Below are 18419 nucleotides of genomic sequence, written 5' to 3'. Positions count from 1 at the left end.
CTACCATGCTTACTCCCCTCACTTGAGGAATCATCTTGGGCATCATTGTCATTATCACATAAATCACATTTATTTAAATGAATAGGAATTCTGGCTTCCCCACATTCAGAACACAGTCTATCTGGTAGTTCAGACATGTTAAACAGGCATAAACTTGATCAGAAAGTACAAAAAACGTTTTAAAATAAAACCGTTACTGTCACTTTAAATTTTAAACTGAACACACTTTATTACTGCAATTGCGAAAAAACATGAAGGAATTGTTCAAAATTCACCAAATTTTCACCACAGCGTCTTAAAGCCTTGAAAATATTGCACACCAATTTTGGAAGCTTTAACCCTTAAAATAACGGAACCGGAGCCGTTTTAAGCTTTAAACCCCTTTACAGTCCCTGGTATCTGCTTTGCTGAGACCCAACCAAACCCAAAGGGGAATACGATACCAAATGACGCCTTCAGAAGTCTTTTATGAGTATCAGAGCTCCTCTCACATGCGACTGCATGCCATGCCTCTCAAAAACAAGTGCGCAACACCGGCGCGAAAATGAGACTCTGCCTATGCTTTGGGAAAGCCCCTTAAATCAAAATACCCAGAATAAATGATTCCTCAAGGCTAAATAAGTGTTAATATCAATCGATTTAGCCCAAAAAAAGTCTACAGTTTAAATAAGCCCTTGTGAAGCCCTTATTTACAATCGTAATAAACATGGCTTACCGGATCCCATAGGGAAAATGACAGCTTCCAGCATTACATCGTCTTGTTAGAATGTGTCATACCTCAAGCAGCAAGAGACTGCAAACTGTTCCCCCAACTGAAGTTAATTGCTCTCAACAGTCCTGTGTGGAACAGCCATGGATTTTAGTTACGGTTGCTAAAATCATTTTCCTCATACAAACAGAATTCTTCATCTCTTTTCTGTTTCTGAGTAAATAGTACGTACCAGCACTATTTGAAAATAACAAACTCTTGATTGAATAATGAAAAACTACAGTTAAACACTAAAAAACTCTAAGCCATCTCCGTGGAGATGTTGCCTGTACAACGGCAAAGAGAATGACTGGGGTAGGCGGAGCCTGGGAGGGATCATGTGACCAGCTTTGCTGGGCTCTTTGCCATTTCCTGTTGGGGAGGAGAATATCCCACAAGTAAGGATGACGCCGTGGACCGGACACACCTATGTTGGAGAAATGGCTTACCGGATCCCATAGGGAAAATGACAGCTTCCAGCATTACATCGTCTTGTTAGAATGTGTCATACCTCAAGCAGCAAAAGTCTGCTCACTGTTCCCCCAACTGAAGTTAATTCCTCTCAACAGTCCTGTGTGGAAACAGCCATCGATTTTAGTAACGGTTGCTAAAATCATTTTCCTCTTACAAACAGAAATCTTCATCTCTTTTCTGTTTCAGAGTAAATAGTACATACCAGCACTATTTTAAAATAACAAACTCTTGATTGAATAATAAAAACTACAGTTAAACACTAAAAAACTCTAAGCCATCTCCGTGGAGATGTTGCCTGTACAACGGCAAAGAGAATGACTGGGGAAGGCGGAGCCTAGGAGGGATCATGTGACCAGCTTTGCTGGGCTCTTTGCCATTTCCTGTTGGGGAAGAGAATATCCCACAAGTAAGGATGACGCCGTGGACCGGACACACCTATGTTGGAGAAACTAGGAGAGAAAAATTTCCACAACTAGTGGTAATGACAAACACTAAGTTTAAGAATGCCTGGGATAAGTAAAAGGTTATAACACAAACTAGATAAGCTTATACTTTTAAGAAATATAGGGCAGATTTGCTTGGCCTATGGCTCTTATCTGCTGTCAAAATCTATATTAAGCTTAAGTGTGGACTGCAGATTTTCTAGGAAAACCAATATATCTACTTGTAATTGAAGGGTTACAATGATCTGTTAAGGAAAAATAAATGAACTAATATTTAAAAAAAAAAAAAAAAAATAGCGAAAAGACTTCAGACACTTTAGCAATTAAAGTTACATACTTGCGCATATATATATATATATATATATATATATATATATATAGTCTATGGTTAAGCCGAAACGCGTCAGACTGACAGATTAGCCTGCAGCATTTTAAATCTATACTTATATATGTGTGCCGAACTTTTAAGAATTTTGGAAAAAATAATCAATTTTAACTTTTTCAAGCGGTTATCGATTGTTATATATATACATATATACATATATACATATATATACACATATATATATATATATATATATATATATATACATACATATATATATATATATATACATACATATATATATACATATATATATACATATATATACACATATACATATATATACACATATATATATATATATATATATATATATATATATATATATATATATATATATATATATATATATATATATATATATATACAGACATACATACACACACACACACACACACACAGTATATATATATATATAATGAAACATGCAATTATACCTTGGAGGGATGGACTCTGGATTCAACTTGTTGTTTGTATCACTACTTAAGGAGGAAGATGCTGATGTTTGGGTTTGTGGAGGCACTGTTGTCGCTGTCACATCCAGTGAAATATTCCCAGCTGTCAAAGAACTGTAGAAATTATTAGTTTCCATCCCTGGGGGAGGTGCTGAAAGGCAGTATGTCCCATCTGGAAGCATATAGTAGTTGTAATAGTTTGATGCTGCAGTTGCTGTAAAGATAAAATAAGTTAATAAAAAAAAAACCTCAAATACAAAAGATATCCTGCATTGTTGTTGTGATAAACCTTTGCAAAATACAAAAAAAAAAACATTTTTAAAGCATTATCATATTACTGATTGACATAATTCCCTTCATTTCTTATATTTCATTTTATGCTAATAAAAATATATTCTTCTAAGCAAAATCACTAACACTTATTTTAGAGGAAGCTCTATGTCATACAGAAGACTGTCAAAGCACAAAACAGTTCTTTGTGAAACTGGTAGGACACAGGTTTCAGCCCTCCAAAAAAATGCAAATATAACAAACATTTTTTTCTTTCACGATTCAGACAGAGCATACAATTTTAAACAACTATCCCCTTAACATCTATTATCTAGCCTGCTTTGTTCCCTTGGTATCCATTGTTGTATATCTAGGTAGGCTCAGGAGAAAAAATGCACTGCTAGGAGCTAACTACTGACTGGTTGATGCATATAAATGCATCTCGTCATTAGCTCACCTGATGTACTACTGTGAGCTAGATGAGCAGAATGCATCATCTTCAAACAAAAAAAATCTTTATTAGTGTAGTATTAGTTTTCAATCATGGGGTAGTTTGGTTTAGGGGTAGTAGGATTAGTGGTTAGGCACGGCAGTTACATTGCATAGGATACTTTATTATACATCTCCAATATGGGCGGCAATGCTGTGTGTTATCTATAGCCAGCATCGCCATCCAATGGCATGTATTGTAAACTCCTCTCAGCAATGCTGCTATGTCAGGAGCTTGGAATATTTCAAGAGGCTCGCTCAACATTGCGGTGGATCATTGGAAATATTTCACTACCTCGTAGCACTTTTGATCATCAAGGTCTAAGAGAATTAAATATATTTGACCATAGAAAAGTTGTTTAAAATTGTATGCACAATCTGAAATGAAAGAAAAATTCATATCCCTTTAAGGGGTTGTATACCAAGCTAAACAGTATGATGACATGTTTGCCACAGAAATATTGTGTTAATAAGAATGCTTTGTTACTAAGAAGGTTGTTATGTTACTGGAAGAGAACGCTTTTTTTAGGGTTTCAAAAGCTTTGTATCTGCCTACTGAATTAAATGGATTACATGATTAAGTCATATTTTTTCCATTCAAAATTCAGATGAAGCATGCAATTTAAAAAAATACCTTAATTTTACTTCTATTGACAAATTTAACTTATTTTCTTAGTATCCTTTGTTGAAAAGCTGGTAGGTCCAATTGGAATTAATTTTGCAAGAATACTTTTAACAGAATTATACATCTGCAAAAACATAAGATAGCAAAGTTTGCTGCCATAGTACTCTAGACATGCAAGCTGCCTACCAAGCTAAGCTCTTCAACAAAGAATACCATGAAAAAGAGGCAAATTAAATAGAAATCAATGGTAAACTTAAATATTGCATGCTCTGTCTGATCTACCTGTCTGCGAGTATCCCAGTTTGCAGTTTATTTTTTTTATTTTTTTTTAAATGTATTTATTAAAGGAACAGTCTAGTCAAAAATGTAACGGTTAAGATTCAGATAGAGCATGCAATTTTAAACAACTTTCCAATTTATTTTTATCATCACATTAAGCTTTGTTCTCTTGATGTTCTTTGTTGAAAGCTAAACATAGGTAGCTCATATGCTAACTTCTAAGCCCTTGAAGGACACGCTGCTTATCTCAGTGAATTTTGACAGTTTTTCCCAGCTAGAGATCAGAGCTATAGTTCATGTCTGTCTTATAGATAGCATTGTGCTCATTTCTGTGGAGTTACCTATAAATCAGCACTGCTTGGCTAAAATGCAAATCCTTAAAAAAGGAGGCACTCTGCAGATGCTTAGATACAATCTAACCAAAGAGGTAAAAAACATAATTTATGTAAGAACTTACCTGATAAATTCATTTATTTCATATTAGCAAGAGTCCATGAGCTAGTGACGTATGGGATATACATTCCTACCAGGAGGGGCAAAGTTTCCCAAACCTTAAATGCCTATAAATACACCCCTCACCACACCCACAATTCAGTTTAACGAATAGCCAAGAATTGGGGTGATAAGAAAAAAGTGCGAAAGCATATAAAATAAGGAATTGGAATAATTGTGCTTTATACAAAAAAATCATAACCACCACAAAAAAGGGTGGGCCTCATGGACTCTTGCTAATATGAAAGAAATGAATTTATCAGGTAAGTTCTTACATAAATTATGTTTTCTTTCATGTAATTAGCAAGAGTCCATGAGCTAGTGACGTATGGGATAATGACTACCCAAAATGTGGATCTTTCCACACAAGAGTCACTAGAGAGGGAGGGATAAAATAAAGACAGCCAATTCCTGCTGAAAATAATCCACACCCAAAATAAAGTTTAATGAAAAACATAAGCAGAAGATTCAAACTGAAACCGCTGCCTGAAGTACTTTTCTACCAAAAACTGCTTCAGAAGAAGAAAATACAACAAAATGGTAGAATTTGGTAAAAGTATGCAAAGAGGACCAAGTTGCCGCTTTGCAAATCTGATCAACCGAAGCTTCATTCCTAAACGCCCAGGAAGTAGAAACTGACCTAGTAGAATGAGCTGTAATCCTATGAGGCGGAGTCTTACCCGACTCAACATAGGCAAGATGAATGAAAGATTTCAACCAAGATGCCAAAGAAATGGCAGAAGTTTTCTGGCCTTTCTAAAACCGGAAAAGATAACAAATAAACTAGAAGTCTTTCGGAAAGACTTAGTAGCTTCAACATAATATTTCAAAGCTCTAATAACATCCAAAGAATGCAACGATTTCTCCTTAGAAATCTTAGGATTAGGACATAATGAAGGAACCACAATGTCTCTACTAATGTTGTTGGAATTCACAACTTAGGTAAAAATTCAAAAGAAGTTCGCAACACCGCCTTATCCTGATGAAAAATCAGAAAAGGAGACTCACAAGAAAGAGCAGATAAATCAGAAACTCTTCTGGCAGAAGAGATGGCCAAAAGGAACAAAACTTTCCAAGAAAGTAATTTAACATCCAATGAATGCATAGATTCAAATGGAGGAGCTTGAAGAGCCCCCAGAACCAAATTCAAACTCCAAGGAGGAGAAATTGACTTAATGACAGGCTTTATACGAACCAAAGCTTGTACAAAACAATGAATATCAGGAAGAATAGCAATCTTTCTGTGAAAAAGAACAGAAAGAGCAGAGATTTGACCTTTCAAGGAACTTGCGGACAAACCCTTATCTAAACCATCCTGAAGAAACTGTAATATTCTCGGTATTCTAAAAGAATGCCAAGAAAAATGATGAGAAAGACACCAAGAAATATAAGTCTTCCAGACTCTATAATATATCTCTCTGGATACAGATTTACGAGCCTGTAACATAGTATTAATCACAGAGTCAGAGAAACCTCTTTGACCAAGAATCAAGCGTTCAATCTCCATACCTTTAAATTCAAGGATTTCAGATCCTGATGGAAAAAAGGACCTTGAGACAAAAGGTCTGGTCTTAACGGAAGAGTCCACGGTTGGCAAGAGGCCATCCGGACAAGATCCGCATACTAAAACCTGTGAGGCCATGCCGGAGCTACCAGCAGAACAAACGAGCATTCCTTCAGAATCTTGGAGATTACTCTTGGAAGAAGAACTAGAGGCGGAAAGATATAGGCAGGATGATACTTCCAAGGAAGTGATAATGCATCCACTGCCTCCGCCTGAGGATCCCGGGATCTGGACAGATACCTGGGAAGTTTCTTGATTAGATGAGAAACCATCAGATCTATTTCTGGAAGTTCCCACATTTGAACAATCTGAAGAAATACCTCTGGGTGAAGAGACCATTCGCCCGGATGCAACGTTTGGCGACTGAGATAATCCGCTTTCCAATTGTCCATACCTGGGATATGAACCGCAGAGATTAGACAGGAGCTGGATTCCGCCCAAACCAAAATTCGAGATACTTCTTTCATAGCCAGAGGACTGTGAGTCCCTCCTTGATGATTGATGTATGCCACAGTTGTGACATTGTCTATCTGAAAACAAATGAACAACTCTCTCTTCAGAAGAGGCCAAGACTGAAGAGCTCTGAAAATTGCACGGAGTTCCAAAATATTGATCGGAAATCTCACCTCCTGAGATTCCCAAACCCCTTGTGCCGTCAGATACCCCCACACAGCTCCCCAACCTGTAAGACTTGCATCTATTGAGATTATAGTCCAGGTCGGAAGAACAAAGAAGCCCCCTGAACTAAACGATGGCGATCTGTCCACCATGTCAGAGAGTGTCGTAAAATCGGTTTAAAGATATTAATTGAGATATCTTTGAGTAATCCCTGCACCATTGGTTCAGCATACAGAGCTGAAGAGGTCGCATGTGAAAACGAGCAAAGGAGATCGCATCTGATGCGGCAGTCCTAAGACCCAACATTTCCATGCATAAGGCTACCAAAGGGAATGATTGTGACTGAAGGTTTTGACAAGCTGATATCAATGTTAAACTTCTCTTGTCTGACAAGGACAGAGTCATAGACACTGAATTTATCTAGAAACCTAAAAAGGATACCCTTGTCTGAGGAATCAATGAACTGATTGGTAAATTGATCCTCCAACCATGAACTTGAAGAAACAACACAAGTCGATTCGTATGAGATTCTTCGAAAATGAGAAGACTGAGCAAGTACCAAGATATCGTCCAAATAAGGAAATACCAAAACCCTATTCTCTGACTACAGAAAGAAGGGCACCGAGAACCTTTGAAAAAAATTCTTGGAACTGAGGCTAGGCCAAACGGTAGAGCCACAAAACTGGTAATGCTTGTCTAAAAAGAGAATCTCAGACACTAAAAGTGATCTGGATGAATCGGAATATGCAGATACACATCCTGTAAATCTATTGTAGACATATAATGCCCTTGCTAAACAAAAGGCAGGATAGTCCTACAGTAACCATCTTGAATGTTGGTATCCTAACATAACGATTCAATAATGATAGATCCGGAACTGGTCTGAAGGAATTGACCTTCTTTGGTACAATGAAGAGATAAAATAAAACCCCAGCCCCTGTTCCAGAACTGGAACTGGCATAAATACTCCAGCCAACTCTAGATCTGAAACACATTTCAGAAATGCTGAGCCTTTGCTGTGTTAACTGGGACACGGGAAAGAAAAGAATCTCTTAGCAGGAGGCCTTAACTTGAAGCCAATTCTGTACCTTTCTGAAACAATGTTTCTGAAACCAGAGATTAAGAACGGAATTGATCCAAATTTCTTTGAAGAAAACGTAATCTGCCCCATACCAGCTGAGCTGGAATAAGGGCCGCACCTTCATAGGTATTTAGGAGCTGGCTATAGGTTTCTATAAGGCTTGGACATATTCCAAACTGGAAATAGTTTCTAAACTGATACCGCTCCTGAGGATGAAGGATCAGGCTTTTGTTCCTTGTTGTGAGGAAAGGAACGAAAATGATTATTTACCCTGGAAAGAAAGGGAAAGCAAAGTTGACTTAGAAGACATGTCAGTATTCCAAGTTTAATCCATAAAGCTTTTCTAGCTAAAATAGCTAGAGACATATACCTGACATCAACTCTAATGATATCAAAAGATGGTATCACCAATAAAATTATTAGCATGTTATAGAATAATAATAATGCTATAAAATTATGATCTGTTACTTGTTGCGCTAAAGCTTCTAACCAAAAAGTTGAAGCTGCAGCAACATCCGCTAAAAATATAGCAGGTCTAAGAAGATTACCTGAACATAAGTAAGCTTTTCTTAGAAAGGATTCAATTTTCCTATCTAAAGGATCCTTAAATGAAGTACTATCTGTAGTACATTAGCAGGAGTAGAGACAGCCCCATAACCTTAGGGATTTTTGTCCCAAAAAACTCTAATCTGTCAGATGGCACAGGATATAATTTGCTTAAACGTCTAGAAGGAGTAAATAAATTACCCAAATTATTCCATTCCCTGGAAATTACTTCAGAAATAGCATCAGGGAGATAAAACACTTCTGGAATAACTACAGGAGATTTAAAAAACCTTATTTAAACGTTTACATTTAGTATCAAGAGGACCAGAATCCTCTATTTCTAATGCAAATAACACTTCTTTAAGTAAAGAACGAATAAATTCCATCTTGAACAAATACAAAGATTTATCAGCATCAACCTCTGAGACAGAAACCTCTGAACCAGAAGAACCATTATCAGTATCAGAATGATGATGTTCATTTAAAAATTCATCTGAAAAAAGAGAAGTTTTAAAAGACTTTTATGTATACTAGAAGGAGAAATAACAGACATAGCCTTCTTAATGGATTTAAAAAATAAAATCTCTTATGTTATCAGGAACATTCTGAAAATTAGATGTTGACGGAACAGCAACAGGTAATGTAACAGTACTAAAGGAAATTTTATCTGCATTAATAAGTTTGACATGACATGCAATACAAATAACAGCTGGAGAAACAGATACCAAAAGTTTATAGCAGATACACTTAGCTTGGTAGCTCCAGCACTGTGCAGTGATTTTCCTGAAGTATCTTCTGACTCAGTTGCAACGTGGAACATCTTGCAATATGTAAAAGAAAAAAACAACATATAAAGCAAAATTGATCAAATTCCTTAAATGACAGTTTCAGGAATGGGAAAAAAATGCCAGTGAACAAGCTTCTAGCAACCAGAAGCAATAAATAATGAGACTTAAATAATGTGGAGACAAAAATGACGCCCATATTTCTTAGCGCCAAAAAAGACGCCCACATTATTTGGCGCCTAAATGCTTTTGGCGCCAAAAATGACGCCACATCCGGAACGCCGACATTTTTGACGCAAAAAAACGTCAAAAAATGACGCAACTTAACAGAAAAAAAATTTGCGCCAAAAAAGTCTGCGCCAAGAATGACGCAATAAAATGAAGCATTTTCTGCCCCCGCGAGCCTTACAGCCCACAGGAAAAAAGTCAAATTTTTTTAAGGTAAGAAAAAATGATTGAAACAAATGCATTTATCCCAAATATGAAACTGACTGTCTGAAAAATAAGGAATGTTGAACATTCTGAGTCAAGGCAAATAAATGTTTGAATACATATATTTAGAACTTTATAAATAAAGTGCCCAACCATAGCTTAGAGTGTCACAGAAAATAAGATTTACTTACCCCAGGACACTCATCTACATGTTTGTAGAAAGCCAAACCAGTACTGAAACGAGAATCAGCAGAGGTAATGGTATATATAAGAGTATATCGTCGATCTGAAAAGGGAGGTAAGAGATGAATCTCTACGACCGATAACAGAGAACCTATGAAATAGACCCCGTAGAAGGAGATCACTGCATTCAAATAGGCAATACTCTCCTCACATCCCTCTGACATTCACTGCACGCTGAGAGGAAAACCGGGCTCCAACTTGCTGCGGAGCGCATATCAACGTAGAATCTAGCACAAACTTACTTCACCACCTCCATCGGAGGCAAAGTTTGTAAAACTGAATTGTGGGTGTGGTGAGGGGTGTATTTATAGGCATTTAAGGTTTGGGAAACTTTGCCCCTCCTGGTAGGAATGTATATCCCATACGTCACTAGCTCATGGACTCTTGCTAATTACATGAAAGAAAGTATATTAATATAACTGTGTTGGTTATGCAAAGTAATAAAGGGATTATCAATTTTTTAAACAAAAACAATTCTGGAGTATACTGTCCCTTTAATATCCACCTAATGCATATGCTCAAAAGGAGGAGCCTGCAAAACCTTCAATACCAAAGAAATTGGTTTAAAATGACCACTCAAAAATTGAACATATTTTAAACAAAAGTACTTAAATAATGAAATATATTGGTGCTGATCAATCAATATACTATCATTCATTGTAAATATTTTACGTTTTGGATCTGTCCTGCTTTTTTGGCCGTGTGTCCGCTTAGGAAGGTCTAACTATTTACCAACACAGCGCATGCGCCCCCTAGCAGTGACGTCATCGCTAGAGGGAACACGGAGCTGCGCCGCATAAAAACATAAATTATGCTTACCTGATAATTTAATTTCCGAGGGGAGGAGAGTCCACGGCTTCATTCATTACTGTTGGGAATTAAGAACCTGGCCACCAGGAGGAGGCAAAGACACCCCAGCAAAAGGCTTAAATACCTCCCCCACTTCCCTCATCCCCCAGTCATTCTGCCGAGGGAACAAGGAACAGTAGGAGAAATATCAGAATATAAACGGTGCCAGAAGATAAATTAAATTTAGGTCCGCCCATCGGAGACACGGGCGGGAGCCGTAGACTCTCCTCCCCTCGATGGAAATGAAATTATCAGGTAAGCATAATTTGTGTTTTCCATCTAAATGGGAGGAGAATCCACAACTTCATTCATTACTGTTGGGAACATATACCCAAGCTCTAGAGGACACTGAATGAAACCGGGGGGGGGGGAATGCGGACCCTAACCTGAGGGCACCACCACCTGTAAATATTCTCTCCCAAAAACAGCTTCCGCAGAAGTAAAAACGTCAAATTTGTAAAACTTTGTAAAAGTGTGAAAGGAGGACCATGTAGTCGCCTTACAAATTTGCTCCAGAGGCCTCATTCTTGAAGGCTCAAGACAAAGCCACAGCTCTAGTTGAATGAGCCGTTATCATCCGAGGAGGCTTATGTCCCGCTGTCTCATAGGCCAAGCGAACCAAGCTCCTCAACCAAAAGGACAAAGTAGAGGCTTTCTGCCCCTTGCGCTTCACAGAATACACTACAAAAAGAGATGTAGACTGTCTGAAATCCTTCGTAGCTTGAAGATAGAACTTCAGGACACAAACCACATCCAGATTGTGAAGTAACCTCTCCTTAGAAGAAGAAGGGTTAGGACACAAAGACGGAACCACTATTTCCTGATTGATGTTATGGTTAGACACCACCTTGCGAAGAAATCCCAAACCAGTGCGAAGCACAGCCTTATCCGCATGAAAAAACAGATAAGGTGGCTCACATTGCAAGGCAGCCAGTTCAGATACTCTGCGTGCCGATGCATAAGACTAGGCGTTCAATCTCCACGCAATCAGCCTCAGATAATCGAGATTTTGATGTTGAAAGGGGCCCTGTTACAGCAGATCCCTGCGACAGGGTAACCTCCACGGCGGAGAGGATGACATCCCCACCAGATCCGCAAACCACATCCTCCGCGGCAACGACGGAGCAATCAGAATGGCCGAATCCCGTTCCGGTTTGATTCGTGCCACAACACAAGGTAGATGTGGTAACGGTGGAAAAATGTAAGCGAGGCTGAACACCCAAGGCACCACTAAGGCATCTATTAGCTCTGCCTGGGGATCCCTGAACCTCGACCCGTATCGTGGCAGCTTGCAATTGAGTCTGGACGCCATGAGATCTATCTCCGGCGTTCCCCACCCGAGACTAATCTCCGCAAACACTTCCGGGTTAAGGGAACCATTCCCCCGGATGGAAGGATTGTCTGCTGAGAAAGTCGGCTTCCCAGTTGCCCAAGCCTGGAATGTGAATCGCTGAGATTGAGCAATTGTGGGAGTCCACCCACTCCAAGATCCGAGACACCTCCCTCACAGCTAGGGAGCTCCTCGTACCCCCCTGATGTTTGATGTAAACCACCAAGGTAATGTTGTCGGTCTGGAATCTGATGAAGTTTAACGACCCCAGAAGAGGCCATGCCTCCAGAGCATTGTAGATTGCTCGGAGTTCCAGAATATTCATCGGACGGAGAGACTCCTCCCGGGACCATTTTCCTAGTGCCATCCTGGCACCCCAAAAAGCTCCCCATCCTGCCATCTCTCTCATTTCATTAGTTCAGTCATTTACTATTGCTATATTGGTCCGTGATATTTGTGTAACTGTCCCTTTAACAAGTGCATAATAAAAAGACAATGATTTAACATCTACTCTTTATTTCATATAAGCAGTAGATTTTTTTTATGAAAAATAATTTTTTTCTCCCTTTTTCCGGCCGCTTGTATCATCTGACAGACATCAGCCAATTACAGACTAGAATATGTATACCCTGTGAGCTTGTGCACATGCTTGTTCCCTAGAAAGTGTGCATATAAAAAGACTGCAAATTTTGATAACTGAAGTAAATTGGAAAGTGTCTTAAAACTGCACGCTCCTTTCAGAATCATAAAAATGAAATTTATTCTTACCTGATAAATTTGTTTCTTTTACGATACGATGAGTCCACGGATTTCCTCCTTACTTGTGGGATATCGCCTCCTGGTCAGCAGGAGGTGGCAAAGAGCACCACAGCAGAGCTGTATATATAGCTCCTCCCTTCCCTCCCACTTCAGTCATTCGACCGAAGTTAGGAAGAGAAAGGAAAAGCCAAAGTGCAGAGGTGACTGAAGTTTAACAAAATTAAAGACCTGTCTCAGAAAAACAGGGTGGGCCGTGGGCTCATGGTATCGTAAAAGAAACAAAATTTATCAGGTAAGAATAAATTTCATTTTCTTTTACAAGATACGATGAGTCCACGGATTTCATCCTTACTTGTGGGATACAATACCAAAAGCTATAGTACACGGATTTAACAGGAGGGACAAGACAGGTAACCTAAACGGAAGGCACCACTGCTTGAAGAACTTTCCTCCCAAAAACAGCCTCAGACGAGGCAAAAGTATCGAATTTGGAAAATTTGGAAAAAGTGTGAAGAGACGACCAAGTTGCAGCGTTGCAAATCTGTTCAACAGAAGCATCATTTTTGAATGCCCATGAGGAAACCACAGCCCTAGTGGAGTGAGCCGTAATTTGTTCAGGAGGCTGCCGTCCAGCAGTCTCATATGCAAAACGGATGATAGTCTTCAGCCAAAAAGATAGAGGTAGCCGTAGCTTTCTGACCCCTACGTTTCCCCGAGAAAACGACAAACAGAGAAGACGATTGACGAAAATCCTTAGTCGCCTGTAAGTAGAACTTCAAGGCACGGACCACTTCCAAATTATGTAACAGACGCTCCTTCTTAGGAGGAGGATTAGGACACAAGGAAGTTACAACAATTTCCTGATTAATATTTTTATTAGAAACAACCTTAGGAAGAAAACCAGGCTTGGTACGTAACACCACCTTATCCGCATGAAAAATAAGATTAGGAGAATCACATTGTAAAGCCGAAAGCTCAGAAACTCTGCGAGCAGAAGAATTAGCAACCAAAAACAAAACCTTCCAAGATATCAACTTAATATCTATGGAATGCATAGGTTCAAAAACGGAACCCCTTGAAGAACATTAAGAACTAAATTCAAACTCCAAGGAGGAGCAATTGGTCTAAACACAGGCCTGATTCTAGTCAGAGCCTGACAAAAGGCCTGAACATCTGGAACATCTGCCAGACGCTTGTGTAGCTAAACAGACGAGGCAGAAATCTGTCCCTTTAAGGAACTGGCTGACAATCCTTTCTCTAATCCTTCTTGGAGAAAAGACAAAATCCTGGGAATCCTAACCCTACTCCAAGAATAACCCTTGGAGTCGCACCAATAAAGATATTTACGCCATATCTTATGGTAAATCTTTCTAGTAACAGGCTTACGTGCCTGAATCAAGGTATCAATGACTGAATCAGAGAATCCTCTCTTAGATAAAATCAAGCGTTCAATCTCCAAGCAGTTAGCTGCAGAGAAACTAGATTTGGATGATGGAAGGGTCCCTGAAGGCCGAGATGACATGTCCACCAGATCGGCATACCAAGTCCTGCGAGGCCACGCAGGAGCGATGAGGATCAACAAAGCCGACTCCTGTTTGATTCGAGCAATCACCCGAGGAAGGAGAGCAAACGGAGGGAACACATAAGCTAGGTTGAAAGACCAAGGAACTGCCAAGGCGTCTATCAGTTCGGCTTGAGGATCCCTGGACCTGGATCCGTATCTCTGAAGTTTTGCATTCTGACGAGATGCCATAAGATCCAACTCCGTTCTGCCCCACTTGAGAATCAGGTTGGCAAATACCTCCGGATGGAGCTCCCATTCCCCCAGATGAAAACTGTCTGCTCAGAAAATCCGCTTCCCAGTTTTCCACTCCTGGGATGTAGATTGCTGACAGACAACAGGAGTGAGCCTCCGCCCACTGAATTATCCTGGCTACTTCTGTCATCGCTAAGGAACTCCTGGTTCCTCCCTGATGATTGATGTAAGCGACAGTCGTGATGTTGTCCGACTGGAATCTGATGAATTTGGCCGAAGCCAACTGAGGTCAAGCCTGAAGCGCATTGAATATTGCTCTCAACTCCAGGATGTTGATGGGAAGTAGAGACTCTGATCGAGTCCACACACCCTGAGCCCTCAGGGAGTTCCAGACCGCTCCCCATCCCATCAGGCTGGTGTCCGTTGTCACTATCACCCAAGAGGGTCTGCGGAAGCATGTCCCCTGGGACAGATGATCCGGCGACAACCACCATAGAAGAGAGTCCCTTGTCTCCTGATCTAGATCTATGGAGACAATGGCTCTGACTAGAATCAGGCCTGTGTTTTAGACCAGACAATGGAGATATCTGATCTAGATATATCTGAGGAGACAAATTGGCATAATCTCCATTCCATTGTCTGAGCATGCTCAGTTGTAGAGGTCTGAGATGAAAACGAGCAAACGGAATGATGTACATTGCCGCTACCATCAATCCAATTGCCTCCATGCACTGAGCCACTGACGGCCGAGGATTGGACTGAAGAGTTCGGCAGGTATTCAGAATCTTTAACTTTCTGACGTTCGTCAAAAAGATCTTCATGGACAGAGTCGATTAGAGTTCCCAAGAAAGGAACCTTGGTCTGTGGAACTAACAAACTCTTTTCTAAATTCACTTTCCACCTGTGAGTCCTTAGAAAGGACAGAACAATGTCGGTATGAGACTTTGTTAGCTGATAAGACGTCTGGATCAGAATATCGTCCAGATAAGGCACCACTGCAATGCTCCGTGGCCTGAGAACCGCTATCAGAGACCCCATAACCTTCGCGAAGATTCTGGGCACCGTGGCTAGACTGAAAGGAAGAGCCACTAACTGAAAATGTTTGTCCAGAAAGGCAAAACGGAGAAACTTGTGATGATCTTTGTGGATAGGAACATGTAGATATGCATCCTTTAGATCCACGGTAGTCATAAATTGACCCTCCTGGATCAATGGAAGAATGGTACGAATAGTTTCCATCTTGAAAGATGGAACACTGAGAAACTTGTTTAGACTTTTGAGATCTAAAATGGGTCGGAATGTTCTGTCCTTTTTGGGAACTACAAACAGATTTGAATAAAACCCCTGTCCCTGTTCATGTGTCGGAACTGGACATATTACTCCCATGGAAAAGAGGTCTCCTACACGACGTAAGAATGCCTCTCTTTTTATCTGGTCTACAGATAATCGAGAAAGAAGAAATCTTCCTCTGGGGGAGAAATTTCTGAACTCCAACTGATACCCCTGAGACACAAATTCTAATGTCCAGGGATCCTGAACAGCTCTTATCCAAGCCTGGACAAAGAGAGAAAGTCTGCCCCCAACTAGATCCGGTCCCGGATCAGGGGCCGACCCTTCATGCTGACTTGGTAGCAGCAGCTGGTTTCTTGGATTGTTTACCTTTGTTCCAAGACTGGTTGGGTCTCCAAGTGGACTTTGTCTGTGAATAATTCCCTTCCTGTTTAGCGGAAGAGGGAACTCCTTTGAAATTCCGAAAGGAACAAAAATTATTCTGTCGCCCTCTGTTTGGACTTTTTATCCTGAGGGAGATGACCCTTGCCTCCCGTGATGTCAGAAATAATTTCCTTCAAGTCAGGCCCGAAAAGGGTCTTCCCCTTGTAAGGAATAGCCAAAAGCTTAGACTTCGATGACAAATCCGCGGACCAAGACTTCAACCATAAAGCCCTGCGTGCTAAGATGGCAAAGCCCGAACTCTTAGCAGCCAATTAAGTGATCTGCAGACAAGCATCCGTAATAAAGAAATTAGCTAACTTAAGAGCTTTAATCCGATCCTGTATCTCTTCCAGAGGAGTCTCCACCTTAAGAGACTCTTCCAGGGCATCAAACCAATAAGCGGCTGCGGAGTAGGAAGGAACTTCCAAATATTTGTCCAACTTACTCAATTTTTCTGGAGGGACCACTATTGAGTCATAATCATCCACAGTAACCAACACCTCCCTTAGTAATAGGCGAAGGTGTTCAAGCTTAAACCTGAAAGAGACTTCAGAGTCATTCACAGACAAGGCGCTCCCCGAATCAGAGAGTTCACCTTCAGACAGGACTTCCGTACCCTCCCGTTCACTGTGGGCGGGTATGTCCTCAATCGCCATCAGAGAATCAGAGGCTGAGTTGACCACACAATTGTCTCTTCTTGTACGCTTGCCGTGCGATATATTTGGAAAATTAGATAACGCCACACAGCAGCAATGTCTTTTAAAGTAAATGCGGCAGAAACTGGCAAAATACCTGAGCAGGAGTTAAAGGCTGACACGCTTGGGGAGAAAGCTGCGGCATACTCTGAATCTCATCTGTTGATTCCTGAGATGCATCCGCTTTAGGCAATGAAGTGTCATAAAAAATTTGGTCTTTATAGTGTAAAGCCCTCTGGACACATGAAGGGCAAAAAGGAACAGGAGGTTCCACAGGGGCATTCATGCACATAGACCATGGAACAGTTGGAATTACGTCTGATTCCATTATTTGACAGAAAATAAAAAATATTTTTATAGAAAAACTGACTGACAGTACCCAATAAACACAATAAAAGCAGCTTGTTTTGCTAAATACTTGTGAACTACAAAGGGCAATACATTTTGAAAAAACTTCAGGGTTTAAAACCTGCACCTCGCCCCAGCAGCTCTGCTGAGGCGCCTACCTGCCCCCTCGATCGACCAACGGACAAATCTGCCTTGAATTGCAGGTCCGGATCAACACTACAATGCTGCAGACCGCTTGTTTAGAAACCATGCGGTCGTAGCGTTCCACTAGCAGCACTTTATCAGAGACCGGGACTTCCTGAAGTGCTGCGCGGCTTTTCTTCAGCCCCAGCGCGCCAAGGAAGTCCCGCCTATTCGTGGGCGTTAACCAAGCCCATAGAAACTAAGTGAAACGGCCATATTGTCAGACCGGGGCAAAAATGAAACTAATCCCACGCTGTCGTGACGACTCCGCTACAGGAAAACCTGTAATTAACGCAGAGTGAAAACCGGAGACTCCGGTAATAAAGAGAGCCTAATACATTCCCCAGCGTCAGCCCAAAAAAAAACCCTTGGGACACATCCACCAGATAACAATGAGCCCTGTAAGCGAACAAATTATATTAGGGGGCTCCCTTGAGATCACAGTGTTATTTCTAGTTAATATATCCAAAGAAATTATTACAATGTTATAGAATTATTAAGAAATAAATCTATCTATTCTTGGTGCCACAATAGACCATATAATCAGAAAGTCCAATGTTAAAACTGGACTGCTCACAAAGATATACTTGTAACAAAAACCAGAAATTAGTTAAAAGCACAGTTATAGATGAACAAATATGTATAAAAAAGCACAATTGTACTAATAATAATATCACAAATGCCATAAGTGATAGGACCGGTGCTCTAAATATACAAATAGAGTATTCAGATCAATGCTACAAATGTGTAGATAAATTAAGCATAATATAAATGTTTGATAATGATTTTCTGATAATAGTAGAATATCGATGAGGCAGCAATCTGTGATGATCCAGGCCAGGATCCAGGAACATTAG

The 18419-nt window shown here is 40.1% G+C and overlaps 1 protein-coding gene across 3 annotated transcripts in view; it reads right to left on the bottom strand.

Moving 5' to 3' along the window:
* Positions 1-18419, bottom strand: part of SFSWAP (splicing factor SWAP) — a 589383-nt gene that overhangs the window by 469538 nt on the left and 101426 nt on the right. For all 3 annotated transcript variants that reach the window (XM_053701863.1, XM_053701864.1, XM_053701865.1), the window contains one exon: positions 2488-2719. In XM_053701863.1, the coding sequence (XP_053557838.1) occupies positions 2488-2719 (232 nt within the window). The remainder of the gene's footprint in view (positions 1-2487; positions 2720-18419) is intronic.

Source organism: Bombina bombina, chromosome 2 (genome assembly GCF_027579735.1).
Source record: "Bombina bombina isolate aBomBom1 chromosome 2, aBomBom1.pri, whole genome shotgun sequence".
Classification (NCBI taxonomy): Eukaryota; Metazoa; Chordata; class Amphibia; order Anura; family Bombinatoridae; genus Bombina; species Bombina bombina.
This window is presented reverse-complemented; position numbering and strand designations above follow the sequence as displayed.